The sequence below is a fragment of the Leptodactylus fuscus genome, chromosome 2 (assembly GCF_031893055.1).
Source record: "Leptodactylus fuscus isolate aLepFus1 chromosome 2, aLepFus1.hap2, whole genome shotgun sequence".
Lineage (NCBI taxonomy): Eukaryota > Metazoa > Chordata > Amphibia > Anura > Leptodactylidae > Leptodactylus > Leptodactylus fuscus.
In genome coordinates, this window is record NC_134266.1 from 141,815,459 (window position 1) to 141,842,016 (window position 26,558).

The 26,558-nt window shown below is 40.1% G+C and overlaps 1 protein-coding gene across 2 annotated transcripts in view; it reads left to right on the plus strand.

Moving 5' to 3' along the window:
- The window catches only part of USP32 (ubiquitin specific peptidase 32), a 134,896-nt gene that overhangs the window by 36,406 nt on the left and 71,932 nt on the right, over nucleotides 1–26,558 (plus strand). For both annotated transcript variants that reach the window (XM_075264751.1, XM_075264752.1), the window contains exons 2-5: nucleotides 688–818; nucleotides 12,221–12,326; nucleotides 12,647–12,765; nucleotides 13,778–13,937. In XM_075264751.1, coding sequence (XP_075120852.1) covers nucleotides 688–818; nucleotides 12,221–12,326; nucleotides 12,647–12,765; nucleotides 13,778–13,937 — 516 coding nt within the window. The remainder of the gene's footprint in view (nucleotides 1–687; nucleotides 819–12,220; nucleotides 12,327–12,646; nucleotides 12,766–13,777; nucleotides 13,938–26,558) is intronic.

The window sequence follows — 26,558 nt, forward strand, 5'->3', positions numbered from 1 at the left end:
GCTTCCAGAAATTATTTGCAAATACATCCACACCATTGCTAAATGCTCACTGTTCCCTTGTGCAACCTCTTCTTGGTTTCAATTCAATTGCATGACTGTTATTTATGTGCAACAAATCTGAAAAAAACTATTTCCCATGATTTGTTTTTTTTTTTTTTTTTCCTCTCCTCTCTGTAAAATATGAAAGTGAGAGTAGTCTCAAGTAAAATAAAGTCAAGAAATAAGGGAAAAGTGAGTGTTTAGCACTGCGTTGGATGTATTTGCAGATAATTTTTGGAAGCTGTATAACTCCTTTAATGATTTTCACATTTATTTTAAAATGCAATAGTCTTTGTTAGGGGAAAAGTTGTTTTGTTGGAAAGTATTTTGCTAATTTGTAATATAAAATATATTGTTTATCAAAGCTAAACTGTACATATCATTATGTTCACTTTGCGTTAATTCCTGATTGCGTGCATGCATGTTGGAATTTGTGAGGGTATATGACATGGGATTAGGAGCCGGCCCTACATCATTCAGGACTGCTGTTGGTTGCGAAGGGGCTACACTGTGACGTTCCCCACCCAAGTTAACATGTAATATTTACTGCACACTGAATAATGTCAAATCTGTATCTTTGGCCTGATAGCAGGGTGCAACTTTAAAGTTCATTCATTCATAACATTTGATTTTTTTTTTTTTACATAGTGACGGATGTTGAGTTAAAGAGGCTGAGAGATGCTTTCAAACGAACATGTGGTGGTCCTTCTTATTACATGAGTCAACAGTGCTTCATCAGAGAAGTGTTAGGAGATGGAGTTCCTCCAAAAGTTGCAGAGGTAAGGCATTGTTTTTTTTTTTGTTTTTTTTTTTTCCCCAACTGTAATTTTTATTGAAATTTTTCAAATATAAGTAACAATACAAGAAGGAAACAAGGCAAACAAGTGTAAAGATTGGGAGGGAAAGGCGATATTGCCAGGTCCCAAAGTCAAAACTGGTGTAAAATTCAGCAACAGAGGGGGGTAACAACAGACAGAAAAAAAAAAAAAAAAAAAAAGACTTCCAATTTCCTGCATGTGGATTTGGTGAACCATGTTATAAGCATATACAAAATACTTTTCCCATAACTTAGTATCTGTGACAAAATTGGATCATGGTCTAATCATAACTGGTTTTGTTGCTGGTTTTGATAAATGTTGATGCCGGCAGATATTAAGTTACATACATTTTTTGGTATTCCTTTTAATTTTAATGTATTAATTTGCTCATCTGTTTAAATGTTAAAAAGTTAGAATGAAGGGGTTTCTATAAAGAGGTTTTCTGGGCTAAAAATATTAATGATCTATCCTTAAAGTTAGGTCACTAATATCAGATTTGACACTAAGGATCCACATTAATTCGCTGTTTTCAGGAGCGGATACACAAAGAATGGAACAGGAAGTAGAGCTCTGTTCTCCATGTAGGGAAGACCTGAGGTATTCCAACCCAGGTCCCATTTAATTCAATGGAAACTGATATTCACTACCTAGACAGGCCACTATGCAGATAACAAAACTGTCTGTTTCCTGCTCCAGTCTCTGCATCAGCTGCTGAAACCAGTTGATTGGTATGGGTGCCATATATGGCTCCCCCACTAATCCGACATTTATTCTTAGGAAAGCTTATCAATGCTTTGAGCCTAGAAAAAACCTTTAAAGAATGAAATGGTATTAACTCCCGGTAAATAACCTATATTAATTAATTTCTCTTTGGTAATCTGCATTATTCCTGCACAGATTACCATATTTTTCGGACTACAAGGTGCACATAAAATCCTATGATTATAATCCAATCCGCCTTATACTGTATATGAATTAATTCTTCACTTGGATTTTTACGGTATTGGTCACCCACAAATGGATTGATAATTACAGCCACCGTAGTCAGCAGTCTCTCACTGTGTGCGGTGATATGTACAGCTCTGTGCGCAGGAGCCCCGCGGAATATCTGTGTTTCAGCATTAATACCCACTACTCCAAAATAGCCTCCTGTTAAGAGACATGCTTATGATGCAGATTTTAAACTTTAAAGCTATAAGTCATGCAGTAGAGCATGGAAATAGAGCAGCTACAAGAGAATTCAACATTAATGAATCTATGGTGCGTAAGTGGAGGAAACATGAAGATGCCCCACACAAGTACGTGTCTTGATTTGCAGTTACAACTGAACAAGTTGAGAGTTATTGTGAAACAGTTGAATAAAGTTTGACTTACGGTCTGAGCTTTTTTTTTTCACTTACGCGCTGCGCCTTGTAATCCTTATAAACCTAGATCCCTTAGCAGGCGCTCAGTGATAGTGCATAGAGATAAGCGAACAGTGAAATGTTCGATTCGAGGAGCCGCTCAATACTCAACTGTTCGATCGAACCTCATTATAGTCTATGGGGAATAAATACTTGTTTAGGGGAAACCACTATTCAACTCAACGCTGGTCAATGTATTCCTATGCCAAGATTTAGCAGTGCTGGCCGTGCGCTCAGCAATGCTACACCGGAGATGAACCCTGCTGCACACTCAGGCAGTTTCTATTTATTATCTTACTTTTAAAGAGACAGAAGACCTCAGGAAGTCAGACTTCTCATTCAATTTTTTTTTTTCATGTATATTGTGAGCCCTATATAGGGATTACAATGTACTTTTTTTTTTTTCCTATCAGTATGTCTTTGTAGCATGGGAGGAAACCCACGCAAACATGGGGAGAACATACAAACTCCTTGCAGATGATGTTCCTGGCGGGATTTGAACTGAGCCACCGCGTTGCCCCTTTTCTCATTCAATTTCGACGTGAATGAAGCAGCAAGTCTACTGTTGCCCGTTTGATCAGGATGTCTAATTCTCAACTCTGAGTCCCAAAACAAGATTACTCCTTAGGACCTCAGGGCCCAATCTACAAGGGCTATTTCCACCTCCTGGACCGAGGTTGGCTTCTTTTGATCAGATCTGCCCAGCTGCAATTTGGGCTAATCCATTTTGACCACCTTCCGTCATTATAAACCATATGTCCTCTAAAATGCAGATTTTTCTTTCGGAAGGTAGACCCGCCCTAATTATGTTATTCCTCTTATTCCTCCTCGTTTTTTCCCGTCGTGGAGGGGAAAATACTCTTACTGATAATTGGATTTTCCGTAGCCTCCACAAAGGCATGAAATATTTTCCTCCCTGTGAAATGTGTTCAGTTATTGATGTTTTGCAATTTTAGACCTCTTTTTCGCTTCACAGTCTCGATTATTGATGGCTCTGAATTGAAGGAGGAGCCTTTTTATTGAGGTTCTGTGCTGTTTCCCAGTGGGAGGCAGGAATCCTTCTGGAGGATACGGAAAATCTGATTACTAGTAAATTACTGGTAAATTTTGCTTTACGTTTATAACATTTTTCTCTTAAGTAAGTTTCTTAAAATTCTGGATAATGTCTTTAAAGTTAAACTTGATTATTTTTGTAGCATCAAATGAGATGATGACAGTAAATGATGGGGGTGGGAAAAATGAGGCATTGTAGATGACCAATCCTTTGTAGTCCTGGGAAATAAACTGATGCCAGAGCAATAAGAAATTGGCATTGAAATAAACTTTCATGCTTGGCTCAACCAAAAGTGCATTTTTTTCATGTGAGCTTGTAAGGGCTAGTTCACACGGGGCTAGTGACCGCGTATTTTGGTCCTGATTTTGACGCGGGAAGTGTGTCAGAACCAGGGCCAAAATGCGCTTGTCACAGCTTCCGACAGTCGCGGCTTCCTGCTCTGGAGTAGGCCCAAATGAATGGACCTATTCTGGAGGGATTGTCATGGCATGGACGTGCCGCGGCGATTTCTGCCACAACGCCGCCTCAAGAAAGGTCAGCTCGCTTCTTTTTTGTGCGAGTAGGAACATAGACCTCTATTGTGAGGGGGTGGATTTTGAGGTGGATTCCACGCCAAAATCCGCCCCCTCTTGCCCCGTGTGAACTAGCCCTAAGAGATGCCTCTCAGTCAACTAAGCATAGCCAGTTTAAAGGGGTAGTACCATTTGGACATTTATGGCTAGATCCTCAGTATATGGCATAATTACCTAAAATTTAATTGTATACCTTTGTCCTGACCCTATTCTTGCAACCACATTGTGGGGAGAACTGGGTGCGAATTCACTTGTACTGGAATTCCAAAAATAGTTGAGCGAGCAGCCTTAGCTATTTTTGGAAAACTTTTTCAAGAACTGCTTAAAACAATCTGAGAAGAGAATAGGCCTTTTCTTGTCTGGAAACATTACAGGCCAACGATTTCCTTAAATCCATTTAATCACCAGCCTAAGTCTGAAAGAACTGCTTTGGGACAGATATGGGTGTCGCATTGGATATTGCAGATATAGGAACATGGACCATTTGTTTATAAATCGGCAAATGGAAGATTTTACAGTCTGCAATTCACAAATGTTATTTTACCATGTTCTTTTCAGTTCATAGTAGAAATAAATATTACTGATTCATAGGTTGAAAGCTATGAATGTTGTTTAGAAACTGGAATTTAAGGGATACTGTTCATTGTCTAGTTCTCAAAGCTGCAGTTTGGGGTAATCTCACTTCCTAGACTAGTCAGTCTCAGTCTCTGCTTTATCTGCCTCTCTAAGCATCTAGTACAGAACAGGATCTACCATTTTGATTATTTTCCCTTGAGTAATTTTTTTTGTTTTGTTTGCTACAAATTTTCCAGGATATTGCTGAAATAAAAAAGCCTCCAGCACGTCCCCTGTGGAGTTCTGCAGACATTTTCTTTATGTTCCTATAGATAGATGCCTTAATTGAATGCATTTATCTCTCAAGCATATTAAATATAGGTTTTCACATTTACCACATAGAATTGGCTGAGAGGGGACAGCAATAGGATTATGTTACAGATGAGTGTTTTATTAGTATTATTACCATTGTTGTCATTATTACCTTGTAAAGGATTGCCTCATTTATTTGTGCTTGTTCTTTTAGTGTGGGTTTTTTTTTTTTTTAAATTCTTTTGAAATTCATTGTCTTATTTTGGCAAATTAATTTAGTTATGTATTAACATGTATAAACTGTAATTTCTTTTTCAAGATTCAGATGGTAGATTGATTTCAGATATTTTCTGCTTCTGAATGGCAGTGTTTATGGATTTTTGCAAGCCCCGTTCAGATGAGTAAAACAATTATAGAAATTTCTGCAACAAATCTGACATGTGAAGACGCCTTCAAAATGTTTAGTCATTTTTAACCTACTTTGTTGAATACATATGAATAGATGTGGCACTAGTAGCTTAATCGCTTATGTTGGCTTCTCTATCTGGATGTTGGAGACAAAGGATATCCCTGAGAGATTAACTACCATTCATTAGAGCCTACATTATTTCCTCATTGTTTTCACAGTTATTTCTTTGCTGCACCCTGAATATTAAAAATATAAGTGCTAGACTTACCGTACATAAAAGCTACTTTTATACACTACAGTGCAGTTTTTGCTGCAATACAAACCAGCTGGTGTTGGCTTGTTTTTACTGCAGGTAGGTGTACTGCAGTGGACCCATGTCACATATTCTTGGACTTTAGTCATTTATTTCTCTTACTTATACAGTGCCAACATTGTCAATCATTGTCCCATATTGGGTTCAAAATGTAAATTCCCTATGCCTTCGCTGTCTTTGGAGTATGGAAGGAAATTTTAGTTTTTTTCTCAGGCCCAGTTCACATATGCGCTTGGTATTCCGTTTGGGAAGTCTGCTTGGGGACCCCCCCCCTTTCCCCCAACAGAAACCTATACGCATTAAAAAGCGGTTAGCTAAGAAACTACATGGACCCCATAGACTATAATGTGGTCTGTGTGGTTTCCGCTTGGTATTGACATGAGTTATGCAGAGAGAAAAGTACTGCCTTAAGAAAGGCTATTCTTCTCCTACGTTTAGATGTCTTCTCTGTGCTGCCGTTCGGTAAAAATCCTGGTTTTCGTCTGTATGCAAACGAGTTCTCTCACAGCGCTGGGGCATCTTCAATGCCTCCATCTTCTTCAGGAATGGCCTCTCTGCACGTCTTCTTTTGGAGCTGGATTCAAACTTCTACACATGCGCTGTCAGCTCTGCCATCGGGACTCGGCAGAGCCAACTGTACTTGCGCATGGCCATTTTTTTTGTGGCCGCTTACCCCAGCTTACTGGGGCCGCGTACACCAGGTGGGCATGCGCAGTCAGCTCTGCCCGAGGACTGATGGCAGAGCCGACTGCACATGCGTAGAAGTTTGAATCCAGCTCCGGAAGAAGACGCGCAGAGAGGCCGTTCCTGAAGAAAATGGAGGTGGCGCTGTAGATTTCTCTCGCAGCACTGGGGACGGCCCCAATGCTGTTTGAGCGCTGAGGCCTGCCCCCAGTGCCGCGAAAGAACTCATTTGCATATAGACAATGAAAACTGGGATTTTTACCGAACGGTGGCGCGGAGAAGACATCTGAAGGTAGGAGAAGAATAGCCTTTCTTAAGGCTTCCTACATGTGATTGAGAAAACATGCGATTTTAATGATAGAATCCCTTTAAAGGAAATTTTCCACCTCTCTAAGCATATTTTTTTTGCTACCATTGCATTACAGAGCATATTACAGTGGTAAACGATATATCTTTGGTATGTATGTCACTTTTGTAGTTTTTGAGAAACACAACTTTGAAGTCTTTTGCAAATAAGGCATTTGATGCACTGGGGGTGGGCCTTCAAACCTGGGAACACTTCTCTTGTTGTTCATGTTGGAGGATGATGTCATAGCCATGGGAGGATCAACTCTCACTGCACAGTGGTTGCACAGACAGAGATTTGAGAGGCAAGAGCAGTGCTCAAGGCAGCTAAAGAGCCCCCCTTCCCTCAATGCACCAACTGCCCCATTAATATAAGACCTTGAAGTGATTTGACATACCTAACAAAATATGTTTGGTGGCGGAGGTTGTATATTCTCGGGGAAGGTGGTAGAACCATTTTACATATATTAGATTCTTCAGGTTTTGCAAGTCTATATGTGGGCAAAATATGACAAATTGCGAACCTAGCTATATTATTTTTTTTACTGCTATACATAAATTTACTCCAAACTTTATAGTGTTTCTATATAATTCTAGAATTAAAACCATTGTCTGTTAGAAAACATGGGTAGTATAATGAGAGAGATTTATACAGTACCTTGGAATCAGACCCTGGCTTTTTTTTTTTGTCCTCTTGTTTTAAATTTATTCACTGTTTCGCTCAGATGTCAGAGTTCTGTAGCTAAATATAAACAGATCCTAAAACTATCACCTTCATCATGACCTTGTGCATATTGCTTGCAGTGAATGAGGGTGATGACAGCACCTATCATGTGTCTTGTACTTTTTCTTGTATTGTTAACAAAAAGCATTTACTACCGATGCTGTTGATGCAATGAAGCGATGCTGTTATTCCGCTCCTCCGCCCCCAGAATAGCAGCATCGCTCCTGCCGCTGCTGGCTTCATGCAGGGCAGAAGCATAGCGATGTTGCAGGCACCTGTGCCGGTGTCTGTGTATCTGTGTCGGCGTCTAACCCTCCCCAGCATCCGCCTCTCTATTACAGCGGATGCCAGTCTGCATTGGCGCCCCTTCCCCCCAAAGGGTAAACTCCCCCCCCCCCCCTCCAGGCTTGCTCCCGTGCACTTAGCCCCCTTCCCCCTCAGAGCAGCAGATACATCACTTGACTTATGAGCAGATAAGTCAAGGGATGTGGCCGAAACAGTGCTGTCCATAGCTGGGAATCTGTTCCTTTTGGAATAGAAATACTAGTTTGGCAATTAAATCTGCATCATGATAGTAGACTTTTTAACTGAGTCATGCAAGATGTTAAGGATGCTGCCCTCTAGAGGTGGCATACAGAGTGTACTGTTCTCCCAATTACATCCTGGAGAATAGATTTGCATATTTTTTACCTAGACCTTTCCTAAGTAACCTTTCCATCAATATAAAATTCTGAAAAGCTTTCTTTTTTTGAAGGGATTCTACCACTAAATCGCTTTTTTCTGTGCTTTAGACGTCGGAATAGCCTTTAGAAAGGCCATTCGTCTCTTACCTTTAGACATGGTCTCCGCAGCGCCGTTCCTTAGAAATACCGGTTTTAACTACTATGCAAATGAGTTCTCCGCAGCAATTGGGGTGGGCCCCAGCGCTCAAACGGCGATGGGGGCGTCCCCACTGCTGCCAGAGAGCTCTCTCCAGCGACGCCTCCATCTTCAGCTGCAACCGTGCCTCTTCTGTCTTCCGTCTCGGTCCAACCTCCGAGGCCTGCGCAGTACGCTCCTGTATTGACACCCCTGCTTCTGGATAACACCCCTGGCCATATATGCATCATAAAGGGAGTGTCTCACTTGTGTTAGAACAATGAGCCTATTTGTAAGAGCTGTTCCCACTCTAGTTTATCTGTTGTATACATGCATTACGTATATGGCAAGAGAGAGAGAGAGATGTAAGGGAATCTTTCACCCAATCATATTGTTGGTAGCCATTTTTTTTTTTTTTTTTTAGTTACGGTAACATTGTCAGCTTTTTAATTTGAACTGAGAACTTATTACTTGTCCAATAAACTAATACCTACAGTGGCGGCCAAAAAAAAAAAATCCCGCACTATTTCACAAAATGTAATGATTTCACGAAAATGATTACTTGTCTTTTTCCATTTCTATCCTCTTCTCTCTGGATGATGAGTATTTGGCAATTTTGTACATTTCACGTAACATTTTTCAGTCGATTTCGTAGTAGGAGGTATACATATCATCTTCATGGACTCAATTTATACGCATCCCATACATTTGACAAAATCCACTGGTGGTGCATTTTTTTGGCCGCCACTGTATTAATTTTTCTCTCACTGGTGGTTCTCATTAAACAGTTATGTTACATACTTACAAATATTACCTTAAAGGGGCTCTATCAGCAAAATCATGCTGATAGAGCCCCACATATGCGTGAATAGCCTTTAAAAAGGCTATTCAGGCACCGTAAAAGTTATATTAAACTGCCCCCCAGTTTTAAAATAAACCCCTAAAAAAGAATGTGATCTACTTACGCATTGTGCATGCTGGGTGGGCATTCAGGGTGCTCCGTCTTCTTCATCCACGCCTCTTCTTCCTCCGATGTCCTCTGGTCCCATCCTCCTCCGGCGCTCACGAACTGACACTGATAAAAAAATAAATAAAAATGGCCTGGGCACCTGTGCAGTAGCTGTAGTAGAAGCTGCATGCTACTGCGCATGCACCCAGGCCATTTTTTATATCAGTGTCAGTTCGCGAGCGCCGGAGGAGGACGGGACCGGAGGACATCGGAGGAAGAGGAGGCGTGGATGAAGAAGACGACACAACCTGAATGCCCGCCCATCGTGCATGATGTGTAAGTAGATCACATTCTTTATTAGGGTATTATTTTAAAACGGGGGTAGTTTAATATAACATTTACGGTGCCTGACTAGCCTTTTTAGAGCCCCACATATGCATGAATAGCCTTTATCAGCATGATTTTGCTGATGGAGCCCCTTTAATCTATAATATTGATTCCTACATTATGTCCTCCAAAGTTAGGCTGGTCTTACACGACCGTAGTGGTTTTTGCGGTCTGCAATTTGCTGATCAGCAACACAAAATTTCACTCCAAAAAGTCATTCCGCAGACAGTGCCGCACCTCCCATGAGGCGACCTGAAGCGAGCGCTTCAGGCGGCGCTATGCCAGGGCCTCAGGGAGGGCGGCATTTTTGCTAACCTAAGCCAGTCCAGGACAAGCTGTCCTGGACTGGCTTAGCACGGAGCGGTGGTTTGGGGAGGCCACTGGAGCAGCGCTGCTCCAGCAGCCTCCCCTCACGCTCAGGCAGAGCGCAGGCAGTCTCCGGGCCTGCTCTCTGCCGGCGAATGGTGCTAAGCCACGCCCCCTTCGAGTTGCCACGCCCCTCCGCTAAGCCACGCCCCGCTCCACCCCCTCCTTCCGGCAAGGGGGGGGGGGCGGCTTTCTGTACTTCGCCTCGGGCGGCGAAAGGAGCAGGTTCACCCCTGTCCGCAGATGTCCGTGTCCAGCCGCATGCACCCATAGAGTTCTATGCGACAGTCTGAGCCGTGCCGTGATGTCCGTAACTTTGCGGACCTGTGGTATTTAGTGCGGACCTCGGTCACAGCACACCACTGATAAAATATCCGGTTGTGTAAAAGGCTGCACTGAATACAATGTGTCCGCAAATGGTCCGCAATTCAGAACCCACAATTGAGGACCATTTGCAGACTAAACTTACTGTCGTGTACAGGGGTGAACCATGGGTTTCTGTCGCCTGAGGCGGACGTCAGAAAGCCGCCCCCCCCCCCCCCGAGGAGGGGGCGGAAGCCGAGCAGAAGGGGGTGGGGCCGCGCTGAGGGGGCGGGGCCGAGCGGAGCGAGCATCTTTAGCAGGCAGAGAGCAGGCAGGGAGAGGACCTGCTCTCTGCCTGAGCGTGAGGGGCGGCCGCTGGAGCAGCACTGCTCCAGCGGCCTCCCCAATCCACCGCTCAGTGATGGTGTCCCTAAGCCAGTCCAGGACAGCTTGTCCTGGACTGGTTTAGGTCAGCAAAAATGTCGCCCTCCCCGGGGCCCTGGCATAGCGCCGCCTGAATCAGTCGCTTCAGGTCGCCTCATGGGAGGTGCGGCACTGTAAGACCAGCCTTACTGTCAGTAAGTGTCCAGAAAAGCTAGTGTCAATGTGCATGTTATTTTATTGTGTGAATAAGCACTAAAGCATGGCATTCAGTGGCTAGTCGTGTGCTAGCTATTTAATTAACAGTCTGCACTCAGTCCCAAAAACATTCATGGATCTATTCATGTGTCTGTGTGAGGCATCTGTGAAAACGGGTTACCCTCGGTTTACATGGGTTTTTACATTTTATTTTCCTATTGTGTCAGAGGTATTTGAACATTTTTGCAATATACTTAACCGATTTGGGTCCATTCACATGGAGTTTTTTGGTGAGGAAAATATCTGCTTCAGGAATTAGGAAATGTTTTTTTTTTCCTCCAGCAAAGTCTATGGACCTTGAAAAAAAAACCACTAGCATTTTCTGCCAATTCCGTGCCCAAATCTGCAACTTGGATTTTCTGCCTCCCATTCACTATGTTGGGTTTTGCAGGTGGAATCCGTCTGAAGGAAGCTTTTTTTTTTTTTTTTTTTTTTTTCGCTAGCGGAAAAAAATAAAAAAAAAAAGCTAGTGGAACCCATAGAACTCTATGGGAGGTGTTTTTTCCATGTGGATTCTGACACTGATTCAGAACTAAAATCCTTGCCAAAAAACTGTGTGAATGGACCCTTTAACTTAATTTAACTTTTAATTGCAAAGGGTGCTACTGTGATGATCTAGATGTGTGAAGCAGGTGCTGGCTTGTCTGGTGTTCAGGACCAGCCTCAGCTCCTGGCTGCTCTGTCAGTCAAAGTGTAGACAAATTATACTTTCATCAGTTATAACATTGTGTTTATGGTGGGTGTGGCTAACAACTGAAGTCATGTGCACAATGAAAGACACGTTCCGGACTAGTATGGAAGTTATTTTAACACTTGTTCCGGACCAGTGTTGTAAGTGATTGAGACTGTGTTTTTCTCACACAAATCTGCAAAAGGATAGGACATTTTTATGTGCTCTCAATTAAACAAAATTTCTGCTGAAATTATATGGTAATATTTTTGGTGATTACCACTTTATGGAATTCTACTTTCTTTAGCTGCCTCTAAAGCGTACAATTTTTATAGGTCATTTTTCACTAGCTATTTCCCTGATGCTGTGTATGGGAGGGTTAGCGTCCTGTTATAGTATGTAATTTTATTTATTTTTGGACATGTGAAAAGTATAAAAATTTGTTCTGGCTACCAGAGGTGCAGAAAATCCAAATTCCCTGGCAGTGGAAAGGTTAAACATCTCTGCTTTCATTTCCATTATTGGGTTACATATACCTGTTCTATGTCAAGGATAGCTATTATTCAAATTTTCAAATTTCAGTAGGCCCTGTTATTTTTAGCAATAGCTGTGGTTGTGAATTAATTTAATATGAAAATATCCTTGACTTTAGTTGTCAAAGTGATTGTAATTTCTTAGGACGGCAGACGGTACAAAGTCATGCAAGGTGATTAGGCCATTGATTACATGAGGATGAAGATACATGAAAGTAAGCCAGAAACTTAATGAAATGTGTATTTTTCCTATGGTATATCAATTGTTTTTTGTTCTGTGTTTTTAGGTCATTTACTGCTCTTTTGGTGGGACTTCGAAAGGCTTACACTTCAATAACTTGATAGTGGGACTTGTTCTTCTTACAAGAGGTCGAGATGAAGAGAAGGCTAAGTGTAAGTGTCACTGTCACATCACTAAATCCCTTTTTTTTTTTTTTTTACAGACTATACATAGAGAATCCAATCCGTTACATATTTGCAAGCCATTAGAGCATTAGCATTCATTTTATCATGCAGTGTGGTATCCTCTACATATTAAGTACTCTGAAATCCTTGTAATAAAAATAGAGCGTTCCATATCACTGTTCTAGAGCAAATGATATCCTACTATCTAATGTTGAGATTGTATGAACTTTGCTTGTTCAGCACAATGTTCTCTTTGCCTCTTTTTATAATCATTTTTGCTGTATATAAAAGTATTTTTTTTTTCACAGATATTTTTAGCCTCTTTTCCAATGAGTCTGGTAGCTGTGTTGTTCGAGAAGATATGGAGAGTATGCTCTCTGTTGTAGATGGAGAAGTCCCACTTTCCCTAAAGAAATGCTTTGCTGAGGTATAATTTCATTGTACCCTGTGTTCTGATTTCAGTTTTTTCATTTGTAAAGTTTATTTTTCATAGGCAAACTCACTTCTTAAGGGGAATTCACACTTGCGCTGCTGTCTGTAGGAAAAACAGATTGGGGGATGGCTTGCATATGGCCAGTTTAAAAACCCATTCATTTCAATGGGTTTTTAAAGGAGACCGTCAATGTCCATATGCAGCCTCTGCTGTGAAACTGTCGTTGTTGTGTTTTTTGTTTTTTTTTTGTTTTTTTTGCACAGACGCAAACTACTGCATGTCCAACTTGGAGTCCGTGCAAAAAAAAAAGTTTTACGGTGGAGAGGCTGCATATGGACACTGGCGATTTGCTTTAAAAACCCATTGAAATGAATGGGTTTTTATACTGACCATATGCAAGCCGTCCCCAAGGTGTTTTTCCTGCAGTTTTGACGGGAGGACAGCGACGCAAGTGTTAAGGCCCCCTTATTTGTCAACTGTTTTTATGCATTATTATAACACTTGATGCTTGGTGACCACGAATACCACCAACATAAGTCTGCATTTTTTTATGTTGTTATTATGAGAGTGCATGGTCATCAAGAATTAACTATTTAATATGCACCAATTAAGCAACAACCTCTACAACTTACATTATAAGGTTTTGTATAGATTTGGTTATATCTCATTTCACACATCTTGAATGCAAGCTATCCCACTGAGGATTATAAATTTTATTTAATTTTTGCTTACATGTATAGCAGTATCATATTCCTCAGCACTTTACAGATATAGTTTCCACTATCCCAAGTAGTGCTTACAATCTAATTTTTCTGTCCGTTATTGTACTTTATACTTTTATGTGTAAACATTTAAGATTTAAATGTTTTGGCCGTTGTCATATAATCATATTTCCACTCTTCTTCCATTTGCTTGGATTTGGTTGAAGGTAATATGAAGTCTAGGGCTTTTACTTAAATAAACCATTTCATTATGATTTAAGTTGTTTTTTTTCTTTTCTTTTCAGGGTGAAAAGGTGAACTATGAAAAGTTTCGAAATTGGCTGCTTCAGAATAAAGATGCATTTACATTTTCTCGATGGTTGTTGTCTGGAGGAGTCTTTGTAACGCTCACTGATGACAGCGACACTCCTACTTTCTATCAAACTTTAGCAGGGGTCACACACTGTAAGTGTTTTGTTATGCCTATTTTTATTTTTTATTACCAAGATTAAAGGGGTATTCCTTTTTCAGACATTTATGGCATACCTACAGAATATATTCCACAAGATCTTTGGAAATTTTCTCTGGACATTGTAAATGAAGTGTTAAGCTTAGTTCACATCTGCGTTGGAGTCTCCATTATAAAGTGTGCCTGAAATCGGTGGACAAAAAAAAGTCCTGCACGGAGGACGTTTTCCTCTGCCAGTTTCGGTGGTCATCAGGATCTGTATTTTTAACGGCTATTACAGTGGTTCACCTGTCTGTTGTTCTGGTCCTCCTATGGACCAGAATAACTGATATTCCAACGCTGATGTGAATTTAGCATTAACTACACATGCATGGACCTTTCATTCTTTTCTATAGCAGTTCAGAAAAACAGTTGAACACACTTTCCTGGCTTTCCTCAGTACTTCCTTAGAAATTAGAGGGGCTTACCCATCTCAGCAAGTTCCATCCTTTCCACATAATAGTGCATAACTTGCAGATCATTGGTGGTCCTCACCTATCAGCAGAATGGGGGAGTTTTATCTGAATAGAGCAGTGGTCGCACAGTGTATCCAGAACTCAATGTTAAATGAGCGGAGCAGTTGCAACACACTACCCGACCTTTGATCTATTCAGAATGAGGGGCAAACTTGGTTAATACCTATCCTTTGGATAGGGTAACTTGTCCAGATGGGTTGTCCCTTTAATAAAGTAATGTATCTTATCCCCAGGATGGGGGTCACTAACACCTAACTTGAAGTAGTTGGTTTCCACAGGTTAGGTTTGCATCTAAATAGCCATTTATGACATACTATTTGGAGCCATTTGTGTTATTTAGCGTATGACCTGTGTATAGTGCAATTCTTCTCAGGGAAATTTGTGTGCATCAGAATTTTGCTGAAATACATTTCACCCAATACTGTTTTCTAAATAAATCCATGCTAGTTTGTGGCTGTTTTGTTGCAAACTGATTTGTGGAGAAATCTAAACAGGCAGTCCAGGGCAAGATCACAGGTTACGAGTGGTTATCATTGCAGCCAGCCATACTATGTATTGCAGTACATTGCTCAGGGAATCTCAAATCTCCGCTTCAAGTCGCCTTGTGGGACATATAAAAAGTGAAAAAAAACACACAGTAAAAACACAGAAATAAACAAATAGTGTAAAAACCCCAAATACCTATTATGAGTCCCCACTATCCAAAAATAGTGTTAATTATCCTGCATATATAGAAACATTTGCACATTTTGGTTATATTGCTGTCCCAAAAAATAACAATAAAAAGTGATCAGAAAGTCATATATACCAAACATTGGTACCAATAAAAATTACAACTTGACCCGCAATAAAGATCTGACATATCGCCGAAACCATATAGTAAGAAAATTTATGGGTGTCAAAATTTGGTGACACCGAAGAAAATATTTAATTTTCAAAAAGTGATGTTTTATTTGTAAAAGCGATAAAATGTAATAAAGCTAATATAAATATGGTATTAAGTTAATCATAATGATCCGCTGGACAAAGCTGCAATGTTATTTTTAATGCGAAAATTTTTGATGCATAGAGGGGGCGGGACACTATGAAATACCGTATTTTTCGTATTTTTCGGACTATAAGACGCACCGGACCATAAGACGCACTTAAGGTTTTAGAGGAGGAAAATAGGGAAAAAAAAAATTTTAAGGAAAAAAAATTGGTGAAATATTTAATAACCTAATAATATAATATTTCACCAATGTAAATAGAACCGGGGGCTTTCGGACACAGGGATACCAAATGTGTATGTGTTTCACAGTAATGTTTTTGTTTTATATGTATTCTAGGGATATGGGGGTGATTTGAACATATCTATCTAATCTATCTATCTATCTTATTTCTACCCATGTAATATCTCTAATATGTCTCTCTGCACCCCATATACTTCCCTCCTCCACGTTACATGATGTAGGATAAGGTTTGCATGTTGCACAGGATGCTGGGACTTGTAGTACTTGGAGCAGCCCCCTCCATTGTTCCCACCCTATGCAGCCTATGTGCTGGGGTTACTCAGGGACAGTATATTGCATCTATCTGTCTGTCTGTCTGTCTATCTAATCTCATCCATGGATGGAAAGAGACACCCTGCAGTGAAGCTATGCAAGAACAGAAAAAGGGGCGGGCCAGATGGGTGAAGGAGGTGTGGTTTTCTAAGCAAACTTGAAAACACACCTCTTTCACCCGTCTGGCTCGTCCCTCCTTCACTGCCTCTCAGATCTGGCTCCTTGCAATGAAGCCACACAGGCAGGGAAGTAGGGGCGGGCCAGACGGGTGAAGGAGGCGTGGTTTCAAGCTTGCCGAGAAAACCACGCCTCCTCCTCCCGTTTGGCCCGCCCCTCCTTCCCTGTCTGTGTGGCTTCATTGCACGAGCCTGATCTGAGAGGCAGTGAAGGAGGGGCGGGCCAGACGGGAGAAGGAGGCGTGGTTTTCTCGGCAAGCTTGAAACCACGCTTCCTTCACCTGTCTGGCCCGCCCCTACTTCCCTGCCTCTCATATCTCGCTCCTGCAAACACGCGACACAGACAGGGAAGGAGGGGCAGAGCAGGCAGGCACCGTGCTGCTCTCCTTTTGATTCACACAGACGCTGCACACGCTGCATTCGGACTATAAGACGCACACACATTTTCCTCCCATATTGGGAGGAAAAAAAGTGCGTCTTATAGTCCGAAAAATACAGAGCATTAACATACAAAACTAACCTGAGTCTTTAAGAACCATTTTTCTCTTGTTTGCTTGCTTAGCAAGAATATTAGAGACGTTTAGGAATGCTGATACATTTAGATGTGAGAAGTGTAGACAAAGAATACATCAAAGCTGGAAAGGGTTGTGTAAAAGACTTGTCAGCAGACCCAGACGCAACATATTTTTGCTAGTGGCAAAACTAACGCTAGATACAGCCCTCCTTGCCAGCTTTGGCATCTTCCCAATCCATAAAACACCTGACAACTTTTATTTTCCATTTAACATTTGTAAGATTATAATATCTTAAGAGAACAACAGAACGGCATCCAAAAATCCATTAATTATTAACAGATGTAATTGAAGGCTGCAAAAGATAAGTGCTGTAGTATTTACATAGCTTTTATGAAATACTGTGAATCTGTTTTTGTTGTATTTAAGGGGGAAAAAAAACCCAAAAAAACAAAATCTTATGTTATTAAAGTATAAATTAAAAGAAAAAAAAATCCAGGTATAAGTACATAACACAGGGATTCTCTTTAGTGTTCTTTGAATCTCTGCTATAGTCCTACTCTTCCATACTCTCCTCTGTTGTATAGTGCTAGTACTGCCTTTTTAACATGAAGGGTTAATGAATAATGTAGTTAAAGGGAACCTGCCACCAGGTTTGGGACTTCTAAACCAGTCGTTTAGGGCACCAAACCTCTTAAATTCAGTCCCATTTTTTGATCTGTTGGGCAGTTTCATTACTTTTAATCTGCCTATTGATTTTGGACCCCCCCCCTCCCCCCTTTGTCTACTCCTGATGTATGCACTTTGCAGCGTTAAAGCTGAGGTGAGTACACCTTGCTTGACAGCCCATGGGCTTATCTCCTGCAGAATATAGGTAACAAAACTCCTCAAGTTGCTTTTGTCAATTCAAGTTTCCAGCTCCCAATTCCCATAAGTATGTCTGTTAGGGTCCCTAAACCTGGTGACCGATTCCCTTTGGTATATACAACTGAGTTGAAAGTGAAATTCCAGAAATCGCATATTTAATATTGTGGCATATTTATGATATTATAGGTGGTTTACGATTTGCCCTATTTACCTAAAATAGTGTAATTTCGAAGCCTGATCCTTGTTTTTTTCCCCCTTTGGAGATAATATATAATGTGTGTGTATATGTGTGGGCTGCCTTTTCTAAATTAGCTGAAAACAAGTCACACAATTGATTCACAGTTACAAGTTACATGTATCTTTTGAGAGTTTTTTTTTTTTTTTTTCCATCATTCCTTCATACACCAATTTTTGACAGCACTCCATGTGTACATGAGCCATATTCTGGTTGTCTGATCTTTAGTGGAAATAAAAACCTCATCAGACAGAACCTTAACCCTTTCCCACTGCGGCCATTTTTTGTTTTTCCTTTTTTAATCGCTCCCTTCCAGAAGGCATAACATTTATATTTTTCTGTTTGCGGAGCCATATAAAGGCTTAGCTTTTGTTCTACAAATTTAAACTTCGAAATGGTAGCATTTAATATTCCATATGATACATTGGGAAGCTGGAGACAAATTCAGAATGGGGTCGAATTATAGAAATACTGTGTTTGAACAACTTTCTTAAAGGCTTTGTTTATATGGTGTTTGTTGTGTAGCTGAAAAGACATGTCATCTGTATTCTGTGGGTCTGTATGATTATGGCAATACCAATTTTAACCCATTAAAACACCCCCAAACAAAGAAAAACAAAATAATCAAACCCCCCCCAAAAAAAAAACAAAACAAAAAAACCCCTCAAAACTTTGCAAAAAATATTTTCTTTGTGTTGCCATATTCTCCCTATGAATTATTTTTTATTCTTTATTTTTATTTTTTTTAGGATTTTATTCTTTTAGACACCCTAGGGGTCTTGAATTCTAGGGGCTCTAATTACTAATTCGATACACTGCAATGCTAATTCATTGCAATGTATTGAGAAATACCTATTAAAAATCCTTTTCTCTACTTCTCATCATACATGCCTCCTCTTGACCTCTGTACTGATCACTCTCTCTGAGTTCACTTAGAAAATCCATATACATGAAGCAGAAAGGAGATGGACTTTCAGCTTTACTGATTGCTCAGGTCATATCTGCTACCCATAATGGTTGATGTAGAGGAGGGGGGTAGAAGTAACAGGCGACACACACACACACACACACACACACACACACACACACACACACACACACACACACACACACACACACACTCACTCTATGCTGCTATCTCATCCCTGTGCTGAACTCACTAAGACACTTTCTGCCAAGCGAACATCCCCTCATGTGCATATGCGCTGCAGCTTTTTCTAAAAATTTACTGGGAATGAGAAGTGCCCTTTATCAAGTTAGTTAAACATATAAAGTAGTTGAATAGTTAGTAAATAAAGAAAAACCATTTGTGCAGAAAATTAAAGTGTATATAGATCAATAGTAGTGTTTTACTCAATTGGAACATTTACTGACTCCGACTTAATATTTTAATTTATTTTTATAATGCATATTTTATTGTATATATACTTTAATAGGAATTCAATCAGTGGCTTTATAAATAAGTTAGGGGAGATTAACTGCTTCATGCCTGACATTTATAAAGGAGTTTGACTTTGAAAAAATAGTCTAAGCTTTGACCTACCAACTCACCCGCCCTGGGTGTACTGTTTTATTTACCAGCAGATATCACTACATCCTCAGGTAGCGTCCTCTATTGGTGTGCACGACTGAGGCTCTGTCTTCCTAATTACATCATGGAAGATAGACTTGCACATTCTCAGTGAGCGCCCTCTATTGGTGTGCATAACTGAGGCACTGACTTCCTAATTACATCATGGGAAGTCAGATTTGCATATTTTTCCCATATTCCTTTATAAGTATTCGTGTGCAGAGTGTACTTGAATTCGGTTACAATCTGCTGCTTGCTATTAAAACCTATTAGTTCACACTCCCCGCCAAGCATGTTTGAGTACTGTAGATGGTGTTACATAGAATTCTGTGCCCATTCATGTTTGAAGGATTTTTAAAGGTAAAAGCTCTGTCACCCAGTGCTTCAAGCAGCTTGCACAGGCATGGTTAGAAAAGATAACATGCCTGCCTGTACCCATCATAAAAAAAATCACAATTTTCACAAAAACTTGTAAATTGTATAACAGTTGCAGTTTCTTTGCTGTGCATGTTTTACTGAGAGGGGGAGAGGTCAACAACTGTTAATTTATTGAGGCTTAAAGGGGTTGGCCACTTTCAGACCAATATTGACAGACTAATGTTATTTGTATAATAAAAAGTTGTACTATTTTCAATATTCTTTCGTATCAATTTCTCACAGTTTTCTAGAATTCTGCTTGCTGTCATTTATTTTGCGTACCGCTAGTGGATGAAATTCTGACCATGGTCATGTGATATACAATCTATGGTCATGTGATATACAATCTATGGTCATGTGATGAGCACACAGTTGCACAGCTTTTTATAGTTGTAGCACAGTAATCAGAGAGCTACCTGGTAACGAGCTGGCCCCTGTGTGCTCATCACATGACTATGGACCATAAATCACATGACCATGGTCAGAATTTCATCCACTAGAAGTAACTGAGTGAAGAATAGCAAGAAGAGATCTAGAAAACCATGAGGAATAGATACAGAAAATATATTGGAAAAATGTAATCCTTTTATTATATAAACCATAACATTTGACTTTCAATATTAATTGAATTAAGTGGACAACTCCTTTAAATTCAGAAAACAGAGCATGTGATGGCACATATCTAAGTCTCGTCCTAGCAGATGATGAGTTCATTTTCTGACTTAATGCACTGAATGCACAATATTTCTTATGAAGCATGTCCTATTAAACAATGTGGGCATCTACAGTATGTATATTAGCAGAGCCTAATGTTGTCAATGTGCTCCACTTTACAGAATGAATGACAGTTGAGGTATTTCTCTTGAGGCTTTAGCGAGGTGAATCTTCTACAGGCATTTTTTCTAGATTACCAACAAACAATGTGTGCCCTATAGTAGCTGTGCGATTTAGTTAATGAGAAGGTGGGGGTTGCAGTCTTTTCCTAATCACTGAGCTAATCGGCTAACCTTCTAGTGTGGCTTAGTCACAATCTATCTCCCATATTATCTTCTTATCTCCTCCTGACGTTCTACGTCATGCTAAGTCGATTCTTACTATTCTTTGAGATTACTTGCATGTCATTTTGCTGTTTTTGCGGTGTCAAAGTGACCAGACGATGAAGATATTGCTGTTCAAGTGGACAATATTCCTTTTTATTTGTAATTGAAACTAGTATTGAAGGTTGCTGACTTTAATTCAGTGTGTGTCTTAATACTTCACCTTATTAAAATGTACGGAGCATGGTATATCTCTACTGTTGTGAACCAAAAAGAATCACCCCTATAGGTAGGTGAATCATTCTTTTACTTTTTAATTTTGGCCATACTTCATTGATGCAGGGGGTGGTACAGGTGTTATATTATCATATTATATATTATTAGTCACTTTTTTTTTTTTTTTTTTTTTTTTTTACAAGAAACTGATGGTGTGGCCTGAGAAATCAGTATTTTTATCAAGTCCATTGAGTTAGGTGATGTTGTTATTGGTAGTCAGCTAGTGTCTATTTACATGAACTGCGAATGTGAGGACTTATTAAACAATTAAGAAAATTAATGTGCACCTTTTATTTTACATATTTGCCCTTTTTTTTTCCTTTGTGTGCGTCACATACACATTCTGGGTCAGAGACACACAAGCATATTACCCATTAGTCAATATTTTAACACAATTTTATTACGCGTGCATTTACAATTATTGACTCTGCAATAACAATTGTAAACACAGAAAGTAACTTTCTTTAATGTGACATTAGGTTTTGGGTTCTTAAAAGGATAGTTCAATAATTAATATCTGTATCAGAAGGGTCCCAGAAAGCCTTCAGGATATAATGTACTAGGAAGAGCTGTACGCTGCTGGTTGCATTCATAGTCAATATTAGAGAAATACTAATAATTCTGAAAGTGGAGGGCTCGCACAGTATAGGAAAGGAGGGCAGAATGCCCCTCCCCAAATCCTGTAATCAGTCTCTAGGTATGGACTATAGGTAGTTAACAATTAGCACATAACAATAATTTTAGGCAAAGTGATTTTCACTTTTGATGGTGATCACTTTGGCTGTCCCATGAGCACGACAAGAAATAACAGTGGCCATGCCGTACACGATCTTGCTTGTCATCCCCTCAGTCCTGCAATAGGAAGATAGTCTTATATTGATATCGGGTGGGTAGCAGCAGCTTATGTTGCTGGATAGTCGTCATGATTCTTTGTATGAATTGACTTTCACCTCTTATATCCAGTGGTAAAATGGCATGGTAACATCAGGGTCTATTTGTCACTACAACACTGTTAAAGAAGGTCCAAGTTTTCCTGGATAAAGCATCATTGAGCGTTTTTGATTGTCAGAAAGCAGTGTTAAACCTTACTGAATCCACTTACTGTTGCCTGGGCTTGAGAAAAAATGCATAACAGCAGAAATATCATAAAATAAAAATTAACAAATACTAATCTGTTAAATTCCTCACTTCTTCTCTGTAGGTCTCAGCTGGTCTTTTTTTACATTGTTGCAGAAATGATATTTTAGTCAACTGTATGACATCTACAGTCAGTTACTGACCTCAGTGTTGATGCCGCATGTACAGCAAAAGATCGCTGAGGCAATTCATTTGCAGCAATGGCCACATGTGCATGTAAGGGTATATTGTCATTGCAGCAAAGTGAACCTTGTGGGGAGGTGGAACAGAAGCAACAGAGCAGTGATGCTGAAGTGGCAGTGGGTTTTAACATGCAAATATTTGATTTATTTATTTATTTATTTTAATTTTGGCTTTCTCAGGGGCCAGCTATATCAGCAGGTAAACCTATTGAAGACTCCCATGCTTGTCAGGCATTAGTTTGTATGACAGTCTGCTTTATGCAGCCTCTCATACAAATACTGATGTTTTGGAATACATTGTAATACATTAGCATTGCAATGCATTGTATTAGGGATGGTGCCCCCTCGATTTCAAGAACGCTGTGGGGTCTAATAAATTAATTTAAAAAAAATATAAAAATTAGGTAGGGTTCACACTACCGTTGGTGTCCGTTCAAAAAAAAAAAAAATCTCTATCATAACGGACACAAACAGGCAGTAACTGATGGCTATCGGTTACTGTCCGTTGCCCATAGACCTCACAGGCAATTGCTATTTTTTTTGTTTTAATGGACAGAAAAGTCCTGCATGTAGGATTTTTGTTTGCTTGAAAAAAACGGACATGGTTGTAAACGGACACTAAAGGACAACAGATAAAATCCAATTGAAATGAATGGAAATTGTAACGGACACACCTAGTGTCCATTACTAAAATCTTGAACAGACAGTAGATACGGACACTGCTGTCTGACACCAACGGTAGTGTGAACGCCCCCTTAAAAATTTAAATCATACCCTTTTCCCTACAACACACATGAAAGTACGTAAATACTGTGATATATGTCCCTGTGTCCAAAACGCCTGGTCTACAAACCTTACAGACCTTAAAAAAAAAAAAAAAAAAAAAAAAAAAGTGCCACACTGCCGTTTTTTCACAGATTCACCTATGACTAAAAATTAAAAAAAAAAAAAAAGAAAAAAGTATTAAAGCAATAGAGATTCCCCAAAATAGTATACAGTGGGGCAAAAAAGTATTTAGTCAGTCACCAATAGTGCAAGTTCCACCACTTAAAAAGATGAGAGGCGTCTGTAATTTACATCATAGGTAGACCTCAACTATGAGAGACAAAATGAGAAAACAAATTCAGAAAATCACATTGTCTGATTTTGTAAGAATTTATTTGCAAATTATGGTGGAAAATAAGTATTTGGTCAGTAACAAAATTTCATCTCAATACTTTGTTATATATCCTTTGTTGGCAATGACAGAGGTCAAACGTTTTCTGTAAGTCTTCACAAGGTTGGCACACACTGTTGTTGGTATGTTGGCCCATTCCTCCATGCAGATCTCCTCTAGAGCAGTGATGTTTTGGGGCTGTCGCTTGGCAACACGGACTTTCAACTCCCTCCAAAGGTTTTCTATAGAATTGAGATCTGGAGACTGGCTAGGCCACTCCAGGACCTTGAAATGCTTCTTACAAAGCCACTCCTTCGTTGCCCTGGCGGTGTGCTTTGGATCATTGTCATGTTGAAAGACCCAGCCACGTTTCATCTTCAATGCCCTTGCTGATGGAAGGAGGTTTGCACTCAAAATCTCACGATACATGGCGCCATTCATTCTTTCATGTACCCGGATCAGTTGTCCTGGCCCCTTTGCAGAGAAACAGCCCCAAAGCATGATGTTTCCACCCCCATGCTTTAGAGTAGGTATGGTGTTTGATGGATGCAACTCAGTATTCTTTTTCCTCCAAACACGAAAAGTTGTGTTTCTACCAAACAGTTCCAGTTTGGTTTCATCAGACCATAGGACATTCTCCCAATACTCTTCTGGATCATCCAAATGCTCTCTAGCAAACTTCAGACGGGCCCGGACATGTACTGGCTTAAGCAGTGGGACACGTCTGGCACTGCAGGATCTGAGTCCCTGGCGGCGTAGTGTGTTACTGATGGTAGGCTTTGTTACATTGGTCCCAGCTCTCTGCAGTTCATTCACTAGGTTCCCCCCGCGTGGTTCTGGGATTTTTGCTCACCGTTCTTGTGATCATTTTGACCCCACGGGGTGAGATTTTGCGTGGAGCCCCAGATCGAAGGAGATTATCAGTGGTCTTGTATGTCTTCCATTTTCTAATTATTGCTCCCACAGTTGATTTCTTTAATCCAAGCTGGTTGCCTATTGCAGATTCAGTCTTCCCAGCCTGGTGCAGGGCTACAATTTTGTTTCTGGTGTCCTTTGACAGCTCTTTGGTCTTTCACCATAGTAGAGTTTGGAGGCTGACTGTTTGAGGGTGTGCACAGGTGTCTTTTTATACTGATAACAAGTTTAAACAGGTACCATTACTACAGGTAATGAGTGGAGGAAAGGGGAGACTCTTAAAGAAGAAGTTACAGGTCTGTGAGAGCCAGAAATCTTGATTGTTTATAGGTGACCAAATACTTATTTTTCACCATAATTTGCAAATAAATTCTTACAAAATCAGACAATGTGATTTTCTGGATTTGTTTTCTCATTTTGTCTCTCATAGTTGAGGTCTACCCATGATGTAAATTACAGACGCCTCTCATCTTTTTTAAGTGGTGGAACTTGCACTATTGGTGACTGACTAAATACTTTTTTGCCCCACTGTAACTATATAGTACATCTGTCTTTGCTAAAAAAAAAAGATGCTCTATGCAACCCCATACCCGGAAATCTAAAATAAAGTTATGGCTGTCAGAATATGGCAATTTTCATTAAAAAAAAAAAATTCGTTTTTTTTTTTCTTCAAAGTTTTAGATCTTTAAGGGGTTAAAATGTAAATAAAACTATATAAATGTGGTATAACCGATTTAATTTTTTTTCCCCAGTCTCCTAGTACATTGTACAGAATGATAAATGTTATTTTAATGAAGAGCAATTTGTTCCACCAACATTAAGCCCTCATATGACTCTGTTAGTGGAAGAATAAAAAAGTTATGGGGTTTGGAAGGCAGGGAGACCAAAACAAAAATCAAAAAATATTACTAGCGGGCGGGAAAGGGTTAATCCTTCAAATATTGGTAGTGTATCCTACTTGGCAGGGGCTCTGAGGCAAAAGATAAAGAGAAGGGGGAATAAAGGGCACCTCTGTCACACGCTATGCTAGAAAGGAAATCGTTTAGAGTAAAATCCTATATAACATTCAAAAGTTTGTGGTTCAGCATAGAAGAGAGGAAAATTTCTTATAAGCTGTGAATCGATGTGTATCTTGATATTTCTAGGTTTTAATAGCTGACAGTACACCTGCTGTCAATATTTCTGAACCCAAGAGGTCATCCACCTTAAGGGGGTACGTTGGGAAGAGGAAGCCCCTGTAGGTAGGAGGAGGTCAGAATCAGAGGACAGAGGTAGGGGTTGAGAACATAGCGAAATTCCACCACCAGGTTAGTGTGAATAATGCTTTGTTTTATGAGAAGTTTTAGAAAGAATGGTTAGATAGAGGGGAATGAGGTTTCTAGGCAAGTTGGGTCGAGCGATTATTTAAAGTGCAGTATTCTTGATTTGACGTAACGTTTGCTAGGCAATATCTGTTAAGCAGAACTCAACTTGGTTGGGCCTGAGAGAGGTTTTTATCATTTATTTTGGAGTGGTGGAATTTTATGATCACTGTGGTTTAGCTAGTCTTGTACATCTGTGACAGGCTTCAGTCTGAATAAGCAAACCCCTGAGAATTTTTTTTATGAACATCCCAGAGAAATTGAGGAGGAGGCCATTGAGCTGTTCAGTGCAAAATATTCCTCTGATTTAGTGCATGTTAGAGTCTCCATCTGAGGGAGATAGTCAAGAGAGAGCCATTGAAACTCCAGGAAGTAGAAAGAGGTTTGGGTACCAATCAGGCTCAGCGGGCAGTCAGGCCCGGTCCACATCTGCGTTCGATATTCTGTTTGGGGAGTCAGCTTAGGGACCCCCTGAATGGAAACTTATACGCATTAAAAAACAGCTAAGAAATTACACGGACCCCATAGTCTATAATGGGGTTCGTGTGGTTTCCGCACGAAACACGTGGAGAGAATATCAAACGCAGATGTGAACCAGGCCTCATTGGGTTGAGATCTGACCTTGGCATCAACCGTGTTCTGGCATCCACTACTTTGGGGAAACTGGCGGTCCTATTCTAGAATATAGAGACCGTGAGACTGAAAAGTGTGCATAGT